Below are 10,268 nucleotides of genomic sequence, written 5' to 3' on the forward strand. Positions count from 1 at the left end.
AGCAAGTTTCTGTAAGATATAGGCTAGTAAGTAGAAGGCATAAGAAAAAGGCATACGGTGTGTTCATCAATTAAGAATTTTCTCTGGGGAACAAAGAGAACGGAGGGATCATGGGCACTGAATTAAAAACCCCACTAAAGATCAGCATCTCTATGACCCTGCAACCTGTTTTACATCGTCAAATCTCTCCAAAACCACATACACGTCCACCTAACAATGCAACAGATTGACCAGAACTCAACAACAGAATTGAGTAGAGACCAGTACGAAGATCGCGATCCAGACTCGAAACTGCCTCCTCACCCATCTCTTCTCCTCTGAGTGGCCACTCTTTTCAGACCCCTTGTGCGTTGCCTTGTCCGCCCTGCTCTTCGCTCCGATCATCCCGCGAACCCCATGGACAACGATCCACTCATTCACGTACAATTCCGGGTGTACAATGGCGACCTTATTAACCATGAAGGTGTCGCCAGACTTCGTGACATGAACTCCATACCCTTTCTTGTACGTAGGCAGTGCAGGCCCATTACTAAACCCAGCCAGATCACTCCACAGAAGCTTACACCGAACCACGTGTTGAAGAAAGATCGAAGCGTACTCGCTGAAATTGCCTTTGTTATTCGTAATCGCCTTGTCAACTGGAGCGAACAGAGTCAGCGTAGCAGTCCGATACTCAAACCCCAGAAGCTGCATTCCGAGAATCGAACCCATCACAGAATACCCTGAAGATCTCATCTTTCTTGAAGCCTCGTGGAACGAACTGTCGCCTGGAAAGCCTGCACGATTCCCCCTCTTCAGCGAGGAGACGCAGCTCAGATCCAGCGTGGGGCCCTGAACGGGTGAAGGGAGCTCGAAACCCGGGTCAAAGAACCTCTCAACTCCGAAAACCGTCACGGACTTGTCAGCAAACAGAGGCGAGCGGTCGATCATGACGCTGTTGAGGGAAACGAATGGGTCGCCCGGCAGCGAAGTGACGGCGAGGGAGCGGTTTCCCAGCGCGGTCGGGACGGCAGTGCCGTAGGGAAGCGAAGCGAGGAAGCGATGGGAAAGAAAGAGCGGAGCAAAGTGGAACTGGAGGACAGAGAGCGAGGGCTGGCCAGACCGGGAGAATGCGGAGTCGCGGGGAGCGAAGATGGTCAGGGACTGAGAGCGCGGGACGACCGGCGTCTGGGAAACGAGCTCGAGGGTCAGAGCCATCGACGTGAAGCGGGCGCCGGAGAGGGTCTGGGCGGCTCGATGGAGGGAGTCGGAATGAGGGGCGGAGGAGAGGGAGAGCGGAGGGACGAGGATGACGGTGGCGGCGACGAGGAGGATGAGGAGTAGGGACGCCATTGACGGAGAGCTTGGAGAGAGGGTGGTTTTTCAAGATTGGTTGCTCTGTGGAGAGTGAAGAGCAGAGGGGGCGTTTCATCAACGAGCCCGAAGATTTGGCGGGAGATTTGCACTTGCACCGTTTTGTTGGTTGGAAATAGTTCGGTTTGTTGGTTATGGTGCAATGACGAAACTGACCTCAGAGGCCGAAGTGGGTTTTTTGCACTCCCTTTTTCTGGCAAATTAGAATCTGCATCTTATAAAATCACAGTTAACATTCCTTCGACAACAATACGCACGCACTATCAAGAGACATTGCTCGTGACATCCGCGAGAGTTTTTCTCGGAGGCTAGCAGAGCAAATAAGGATCTGTATGTTTGAAGAGATCTCCTAGCCATGTAAAAGAATTGTGAACGTGGAACGCGGCACATGTTGAAGAAGGCAAACGAATTTCAACTTGCACATTTTGAAGCGCTGCAACAGGTGAGTCGTGCTTGCCGGGCCTTACCCAATGGAAAGGCATGACAATCCATTCAAATTCGACCGACCAAAAAGGAGAAGAAAAGGTGCCATGACCCCACTATAAGATTCAATTGTATGCCTCATCTCCAATGTATGGAACTCAATAATAGTAAGACATAGATAGAGGAAGGGACGAGTACACACATGCTATTGGATCATCCCTTCTTTGGGCACACGCGTCTGGTCCTACGTTTTGAAAGCTTTTTCTCTTCATAAACCATAAACAAAAACCTCGTCATACTTGCTCCTTTGCCACGAGAAGCAACTAATTCTCATTAGACAAGAAACAATCCCGCTCGATCACCAGTGTACAACAACTCCGTAAAGCACAATTACAAGACAAAATTCCAACTGAGAAATCAACAGTGACGCCGACCGGTCACCCTCTACAATACTTTCAAGAATAAGTACAATAATTAAGGCCACGGTATTGCACAATCTCATCTAAATACATGTAATTTTGTCCGACAATGTATCTGTACAATCCATATCAGACCTTCAAAAGGCAGTAACTTTGTAAGAGCCCAACTGATACGAGCGTGTTCAGGGAATTCCTATTGCAGAGGTTGATTTCACCCTTTGTTTTTTGCACCTCAATGTGTGGAACAACTGTCCTTCAAAAAATATGTTAATTCCAGCTTCTTCTTGGCCTGAAATGTTGTTGAAAGAAACAAAAGAGAAATAAGAAAATCTAACTCCAAACAAACAAACCCCCCAACTCTCTCTCTCTCTCTCTCTCTCTCTCCCTCCCAAATTCCAAAAGAAGGGGTCAGCAATCCTAGTACCCGAGGACAGTTTCGCCCTTTACCCGCTATAAGATTCTTCAATTATTTTCCCTAATCTGATCAGTACCTAATCAAAATCATATGTTTTTATAAGAGTGTAAATTGTGGTAATACTTCCGATTCTTCTGCCGTGAACGCCAGTAGCACGCAAGGGCTCCAAAGGCACAGCTAGCAACAGCAATTGCTAATGCAGCCCCGATAGGCACAACAATCGCATTTGTCGAGGCCGCTGAATCTTCCAGAGCTCCATTAGTTCCAGCGTTCTGAATAATATCTTTCTTCTGGTAAAGAGACACGAGTGTCTTCCCATAGTACTGCTTCAGAAATTTAAAAACCTCATCCTGGTCCCAGTCAATCTTACTAGAATCACCGTTCCTTCGACTGTCAGACCGATGACAAGATGCGCAAAGCTGCCTTGGGGGCCATATGATCTTTGGAAACTTGGGATCAGCAGTGCCTAGAGAAGCTTCCTCTTTCATCAATCTCTCATTTACTTTGTTATGCGTACTCCACAACCAAAGTGCAAAATCACGTGTTGTCTTGAATGGAGTAGAAACGCTGAAGAAAATATTTGCACATGGTAAATGGTAATAATACCAAAAAGGCTTAAGCACGTAATTATTAGATAGTTGTACCTTGAACACGTTGCATAGAAATGTTGGCGACATTCCTCACAGATGAAAAAGTTGTGGATAAAATCGCATATGGCTCTAAACGCAAACTGACTCTCTCCATCTTCAATGCTTACAGATAGAGAATGAAGAAGAACCCACAATCCACAGCTGCAAAAGAGCCAAATTGGCTGAATTAAAAAGGTAGAAATAGACTTAATAGTAATTAGGTAAGAGAAATCCTATCAATGCTCATATTTTAGACAACAAAGGATACTTCAACTGTTCAAGATAAAAAAGGGGATGGTTTTGCAATAACCAGGGCTGGGACATCAATTACAAATGCAACTACCAGAAGTGTAGCAAAGCATTAAGGAGTCCAGAGGCACACTAATCAAAGAACTGAATTAGTGTCTTCTCAATAACTGTCCCATTTGAAAAAACCAAAATCTGGTCCATACAGCTAACTATGCAAAAACAGGTCATTCCAAATATCACCTCTTCTAACCAAAAAAATTATCACCTCCGCTAATTGCCCTTTCTTCTCACTAACTAACCCCCTAATCGACACGATCTACACATCTTACTGCATGGGTTGGGAATTAAATCCATCCATGTTTCACGGCAGGGCAGGGCTGCCCCAATCAAGATGGCTCGCCATGCCATGGCCATATTTTGCCATACTTATATGCAGCCTGCAACTGGCCCAATTACATGTCTGACCATAGAAAGGCCAGTTAAGAAGCCTTTTTACCAAGACAAAAAGAAATGAAATTCTTCTCGACAACTTTAAATCAAGTAAATAAGTCAAAGAAGCCCACTGCATCAATTACAGCAACAAAATGAACTCATTGCAGGCATCTACAGAAGCACATGGACTACAAACTCTGTGAAACCATAAGAGCAGAACACAGCGCGATGTGTGCATTACCTCCATACTGCACACTCACAAGAAAACAAAGTATACTGGGGAATTGTTCAAATCCACTATCAAATGTCGGTAGGAACAGCATATATATCTTCGAGAAGTTTAATTATCAGGAGTATCCTCCTTAGATGTAGTGTAACAAGAAATGACATGAGCTTCTGCCACATTATACTGAACATTCCAAAAATGATGCTTAGGTGCAAAGTGATTAGTCAGGCTTGAAATAATGGAGAACAATAATACCTAAAGCCTCTAGTATCATTCTTGCTGCCACGGCAGAACATCTGCAACAAAACACAACAAATGCCAAAATTGAGCTGCTGAAATATGTAGATGATCGAATTCCAGGGAGATGGAATTGTGAAATAATTCCAGGAAAAGAGCTTCTTCTATTGTAAAGTCCAACAGTTTGTCAATACGTATGAGCATGGTGAGAAAAGGTTGAAAATAAAAACAACAGCTTAGTTTGGCACCTAACTCTAGTGGACTGAGGCACAATACCCGATTGCTATTGTCGCAAAAATGATGACTGCTCTTCAACATCTAACTTCCCTGGTTTCACACAGACAACCTCTAAAATGAAGTATTCAAGCATCGGCTTGGCCTGAGAGGTGATTTCCACTTATGTGTCATCTCATGTTCTCTTTTGCTGGCACTTGGGGATGTCACAAACCCATCATGTATGTTGTTTGATGCACTGCCAAAGTGTCAAATGGACAAAGGCGACTGTGGCTATTGTGAGTTTCTATGGCCGGTATCATTATAGCAACCTAGACCAGAAATCAGGTTACCAATTGGTTAATGAACCTTGTGATTTGGGTGAGCTAACCTCCTTTCCTTGGGGGTTCAACCTTTATTTGTAACCTTTTCACATTTTCTTTGTTATCTCATTAAGATTTGACAAGTCACATGAAAGCATTTAAGTTCAACATTATTCTCAAGTTAAAGGTGTCACTACCACAGATTCCAAAGACAAGTTATAATACTGTCAAGCACCCTATGAAACTACAGCAGCTCTACATATTATAATTTCGTTCTTGTGCTTTGGCTGAGGACGGCAATTTCACATCAACATGTGAAATCAGATGACCTAATAGCTTTTGGCAAGGCATAAAAGTTTGGAGTAAGAAGAACTTGATTGGTTCAAAAGATCACACTAGATAACATCTAATGCAGTTATAGAATGTTCAAGTGGCGAAACTTCTGTTACTACTTAACCATGAGAAATGGACACTAAGGATGGGCTTAAGATGATGTATAAAACTGGTTTATATGTCTTCTAGGCTACAGCACGTTGGAAATCTTTTCTGCACTCCTCAACATCACAATTAGATCTGCTATAACTGTGTTGTTTCTCTCTTTCCCCCAACTTTAGTAGTCTAACCTTAATGAATTTTAAAGGCATTTCAACAAACATGAATTAGAAGTGCTGTGCTATTATGATTAAAATACATCAAAACTGACCAGATGCAAAAAGTTCATAAATCTCATATATAGAAATATCCAGAATTCAACAAAAGTAGAGAATGCAAATTTTAAAAGTATGAAAAATAGAATTAACAGTGTACCCACCCAATATCCACGAGGAACTTCTTTTCCGCATATCTGGAAATTATGAAAGGCTGTCTTGTCATCACCACTAGAAACTTCCTGTTTGTCAAGCGTCAGCATATCCAAGGGATAAAACTCATCAAAGTTGACAAGAACTTCTGCACTACCCTGACGACACCTAAAACAGACAGTCTGAGTCAAAAACTAGTGAGGCAGAACATTCATGGGAATAATGTTGCAAAATGAAGAATGTGAACTAACCGCCTCGAAGGGTGATGCGCAACCAGAAGTTGCAGAAATTGTATGAGTGAAGCCCGAGTTTCCGACTTTATCTTTTTTATATTATATATGGAGGGGACCAGAAATGAAATTGAAAACAATGTAAGTGAATGAGCAAAAAATGGAAAGACACAAGAATAGATCTCACAGAACCATATCAAAGGTAAATATATTGCACCTTGTGTTCTAAAATGATGTCGAAGGCAGTGGATGTGGCCTCCTCAACATCATATACAGCCCGTGCAATCTTCAATTAACCATTTCATGTCAATAATAGTACTGAAGAGTATATTTAGTTAGAAAAGAACTATTTGGCTCCAATGATCCCACCTGTTCAGGGTCTGAAATATTTGACGAGAGATGCTCATTTTCAAATTTCTCATCATCCAAACCGTATGAGCTGTAAATTTAGTATTGAACAATAGAAAAAAAAATAAGAAGTCAAATTTTAACTCTGCAGTACTTAATATGTGGCTCAATTCTTCGGACAGACAAGATTGTTGTCCACAAAGGTGAAAAGAAAGGTAAAGCCCACTTCACTTTGAAGATTAGACATGTCTCAACCCAAAAGTAATGTAGCTCACTGTTTGACATTTAATAAGTAGGTCCTCATACGAATTCTCAATTTTACTCCCTGACAATTGTGATTATTCAGTATACATTCTGATAAGTGATAAGTGAATCAGTATCTATTGAACAACCCAAGCACAACAAATATAAGTTAACCAAACTTAAAAAGCCTACATTATATTCCAAGCATGAAATTTTGCACATTTTTTAGCTGTCAATCTGGGAATCTAAAAATTAGAGATGACTAATTTGTTAATACTTTCCAAAACCGAAAAGAGAAACTTATCTCAGGTTGACGAAAGGAATTGAAGTGGCTAGATGCATTTGTTAGAATGTCCCAAGACTTATAAGATGAACGACGTACCACGAATAATCACTTAGTAACCAGAAAATACAAGAGATACTTCATACCTGCCTATTTGCTTATTGATCCAATTTAACAGGCTTTCTGCAGTCCGTCCATCATCAATTAAACGTAGCTCGCTTTTCTCTTGTTTAGGTTCCCAACTGGCAGCAACAAACTTGGAAGGAGGCCCCCAGAAGAGCATAGGATAATGACTCACAGAAAATTTATCACAAAGTTTGTTGTTTATCTGCTCTGCCAAACAATCAAAACAAGCCAAATAGCTGAATCATGCATTAAAGAGAATCCAGCAAAGACCACATCAGCAGGTTAATCTATAGTACAACAACATGGATAAGTGAAACGACAAAGGGCCAGCATTTTCAATTTTCAGATAGATGGATGGTACAAAAAAGTGGTGGCCTTCAAATAGTGCACCCTCCATCTTTATCAGTAGCTAATTTGAAAATTTTCTTTTTCGTTTTGATAAAAATTTCATTGTCTAATAGTAGCAGCCTGCACATCAGATATTCGCCAACACGATTACCTATCCAATTCGAAATTACTATATCACTTTGCACAACCATGCCAGTACTAATCCATCATACCACAAGTCCAGACATAAATACCTTTCTAAAGGAAACCAGAGTTTTCCAGCAGTTTTTTGTCTGTAAAGCAGAGTCTATCGAAGCAACAGTATTTGAAATCAAATGAAATGCTGATGCGATAATTTTAAGTACCTTCAGTGCACAGTCTACTCTTGTCATTAAAACTACCCCAGGATGAACTGCATCAGGTCCATTGAAAAGTCTAGCCACCCTCTCATATTGCGGCTACAAAATTGAATCTTAAAAAGTTATTAAGAAAAGAAGACAAAGAATTTAATATTTGAGATGTAGCGGTAGCAGATAGTACCTTGTAATTTCTACATGCAGGACACCTGCAAGATCAATAATCAACAGCAATCAGAAATTTAGTCATACATACCCAACCACCAATCCATACACCCATGCTGCCAGACAAAAAAACCTACATAAACACATGCATAAACACTCAAACTTGTTGGGCATGCGCGAGAGAGTAGCTCAGAGCTGTTCTCACGGTAGAAACCTAGAATTACAATCTAATGTACCCGCAATGCAAAACTGAAAATTTTGAAAATTACTAAAGCATTTGGTGCCTGTCATGCTGTTGCATAAGCAATTGTACCTATATAACCGTAGGGTAAGGGCTGTTGTTGCCACCTCAACATGTTGGAAGAAAGTAAATCTTCACAAATTTTATGTCAAATATATCTCTAGCATAAGAATTAATCTAAGTGAGCATCCTGGTTTCCAGATTTCAAAAGACCTAGAACTTAAGCAACCACTTATTTAGCTGCTATAGATTGTCCAAAATTGTGTTTTACCATTGACCAGGCATAACAGATTCAGTTAATCAAACTAATTCAATCTCAGATGCCATATAGCCAAAACACAGAATGGCATAACAACGTAGGCTAAGTGAAATCTACCTTTCCATCCACAAGCATGCAGGGTCCATGCTTGCAAAGCTCATTCTTACAGATCATTCCTTGAAAATGCAGGGTTGGTCGCTAATTTGGTAAGTTGATGTTTTACTTGATTGGGCCAATCATAATCAAGCTATCAGGTGTGTTAGTATTTAGTACTATGATCAGTTGCAGCTATCTACTCTTCTAGTATTACATGCCAACTCATAGCAAAGGGAGAGCATTGGGGGTGAAAAAGCCTGCATCTCAAAATACAATGTTGTCCTTAAAATTCATATTCTAAGCAACTCATCCATAATATTTCTGATAAACCTGCAGGTCGCATGATTTTTTTCATCTCTACTCCTTCAACTGGTGCTCCTATTGGCTCCAATAATTTCCAACATGATATCCATATCCACAAACCAAAGGGTTGCATGGATCAATACTAGTAATGAGGTCATTCCGAGTCAATATTAAATTAAAATTTTCTGCAGCTTGACCATGAAGGGCTCACTGACATGCAACAAAGCAACCACAAGATAATGTTTCGCAAATGTTTGGAGGCTCAGAACAAACTGTCAAGTCTTGACTATATACCCAACCAAAATTATCATGTCCATTGATGCAAGGGCAATCAAGCCCAATGAACAAATGCAGTAATCACTACACAACATTCAGTCCTTTATCTCATCAGCCACCACAGATATATATTTGTTAGTGAGGAGGACCGCCATAACCTCACCGTCTAATGGTTCTTGGCAGCTTGCTGCTCTCTCTGACTTAAAATAAAGGTCGATGAATATATGAAGATGGTCATGACTTTGTTTCCCTGATGACCAGCAGAACAATCTACAAAAGGGGTCAGCCCTGACTTAATTTTTGTTTACTGAACATGCTTCAGAGCTACCTCTGTGCTGGCTACTCGATAAAAATCCATCCTAAGCGAGTCAACCAGCTTTCACCCAATGACGACAAATCTTTTCCTACCGCTACCAAGTTCCTAATTCAAGTGAAAATATAAATGTTCAACACAGCCAAAGGGAATCAGATATTTCTCGCACAGTCTTCAGTTGCTCACGAGCAATGGAGTAACAAACGAACATGCTACTTTATTAGCTCAAACTACTACCTCGCGTCAGATGCGACACCGGTAGAGCTAACATAAGCGCGCCAACAAACCCGATCTCAAAACTACCAGAAACGAAACGCTTCTATTATCACCTAACACCAATCAATTCGCCGGAGAGACAGGTTCCGGAACGGGAAATGAATCCCGTCGAACGGCGCTTCTTAACCAAATCAAACGGCGAAGCATCATCGAACACGCACGCACGCACGCACGCACCGAAACCGGGCCGCACCGATGCTATCGAGAGAGAGAGAGGCTAAGAGAAGCACTGACCAGTGGGCGAAGAACTCGACCACGGCGTAGGTAGCGGGGGTGCCCCCGAGCGCGGCGTCGAAGCTGGTGGCGTTCAACTCGACGGCGTAGTCCGCGGCGGGGCCGCCGGCGCCGACGGCCCGCAGGATCGAGCGAGATCCGTCGCCGCCCCCCGCCGCCGCCGCCGCCCGGTGGGAGCTCAGTGGCGCCAGATTCGCGAACAGCAGGATCACAGCTATCCAATACATGGTGGAAATGGATCCCGCGAGAGAGAGAGAGAGAGAGAGATAGAGAGACAGAGGAATTTCTCCGATCCAGCTTTGGCGAACGGAGCTTATACGGTCGGATTCGGGGAGGAAACGGCTCGAATTTTGGAATTAAGGTTTGGGGCGGGGGCGGAACGATGTCTTTTCGTTACAATTAATATCGGATTTGCGGATTAGTTACGGATTTGTTCGGGGTTTTGGTCTTGGTGGGTGTCGGAAAGACATTGG

The 10,268-nt window shown here is 42.4% G+C and overlaps 2 protein-coding genes across 4 annotated transcripts; both read right to left on the reverse strand.

The window, feature by feature from the left end:
* Positions 1–46: 46 nt before the first annotated feature.
* On the reverse strand, positions 47–1,450 carry LOC115670808 (putative fasciclin-like arabinogalactan protein 20). The gene has a single exon (XM_056309283.1). The coding sequence runs from the start codon at positions 1,330–1,332 to the stop codon at positions 238–240; it is 1,095 nt and encodes a 364-aa protein (XP_056165258.1). The 5' UTR covers positions 1,333–1,450; the 3' UTR covers positions 47–237.
* Positions 1,451–2,056: 606 nt separating this feature from the next.
* LOC115670809 (sulfhydryl oxidase 2) lies at positions 2,057–10,268 on the reverse strand. 3 transcript variants are annotated; one of them, XM_056309281.1, is made up of 12 exons: positions 9,796–10,268; positions 7,817–7,841; positions 7,642–7,734; positions 6,970–7,151; positions 6,319–6,388; positions 6,167–6,235; positions 5,971–6,041; positions 5,731–5,887; positions 4,402–4,442; positions 3,255–3,401; positions 2,687–3,177; positions 2,057–2,484 (listed from the first exon to the last, which is right to left on the reverse strand). In XM_056309281.1, exons 1-11 carry the CDS (start codon positions 10,020–10,022, stop codon positions 2,697–2,699), a joined length of 1,563 nt encoding a protein of 520 aa, XP_056165256.1. In that variant the 5' UTR covers positions 10,023–10,268; the 3' UTR covers positions 2,057–2,484; positions 2,687–2,696. The 3 variants fall into 3 exon arrangements, with proteins under 3 accessions (XP_056165256.1, XP_056165257.1, XP_056165255.1); XM_056309282.1 differs by having other exon boundaries at positions 2,734–3,177; positions 9,796–10,267; XM_056309280.1 differs by having other exon boundaries at positions 2,413–3,177.

Source organism: Syzygium oleosum, unplaced genomic scaffold, assembly GCF_021117445.2.
Source record: "Syzygium oleosum isolate NSW1041296 unplaced genomic scaffold, Sole_v2.1 Sole_v2.03, whole genome shotgun sequence".
Lineage (NCBI taxonomy): Eukaryota > Viridiplantae > Streptophyta > Magnoliopsida > Myrtales > Myrtaceae > Syzygium > Syzygium oleosum.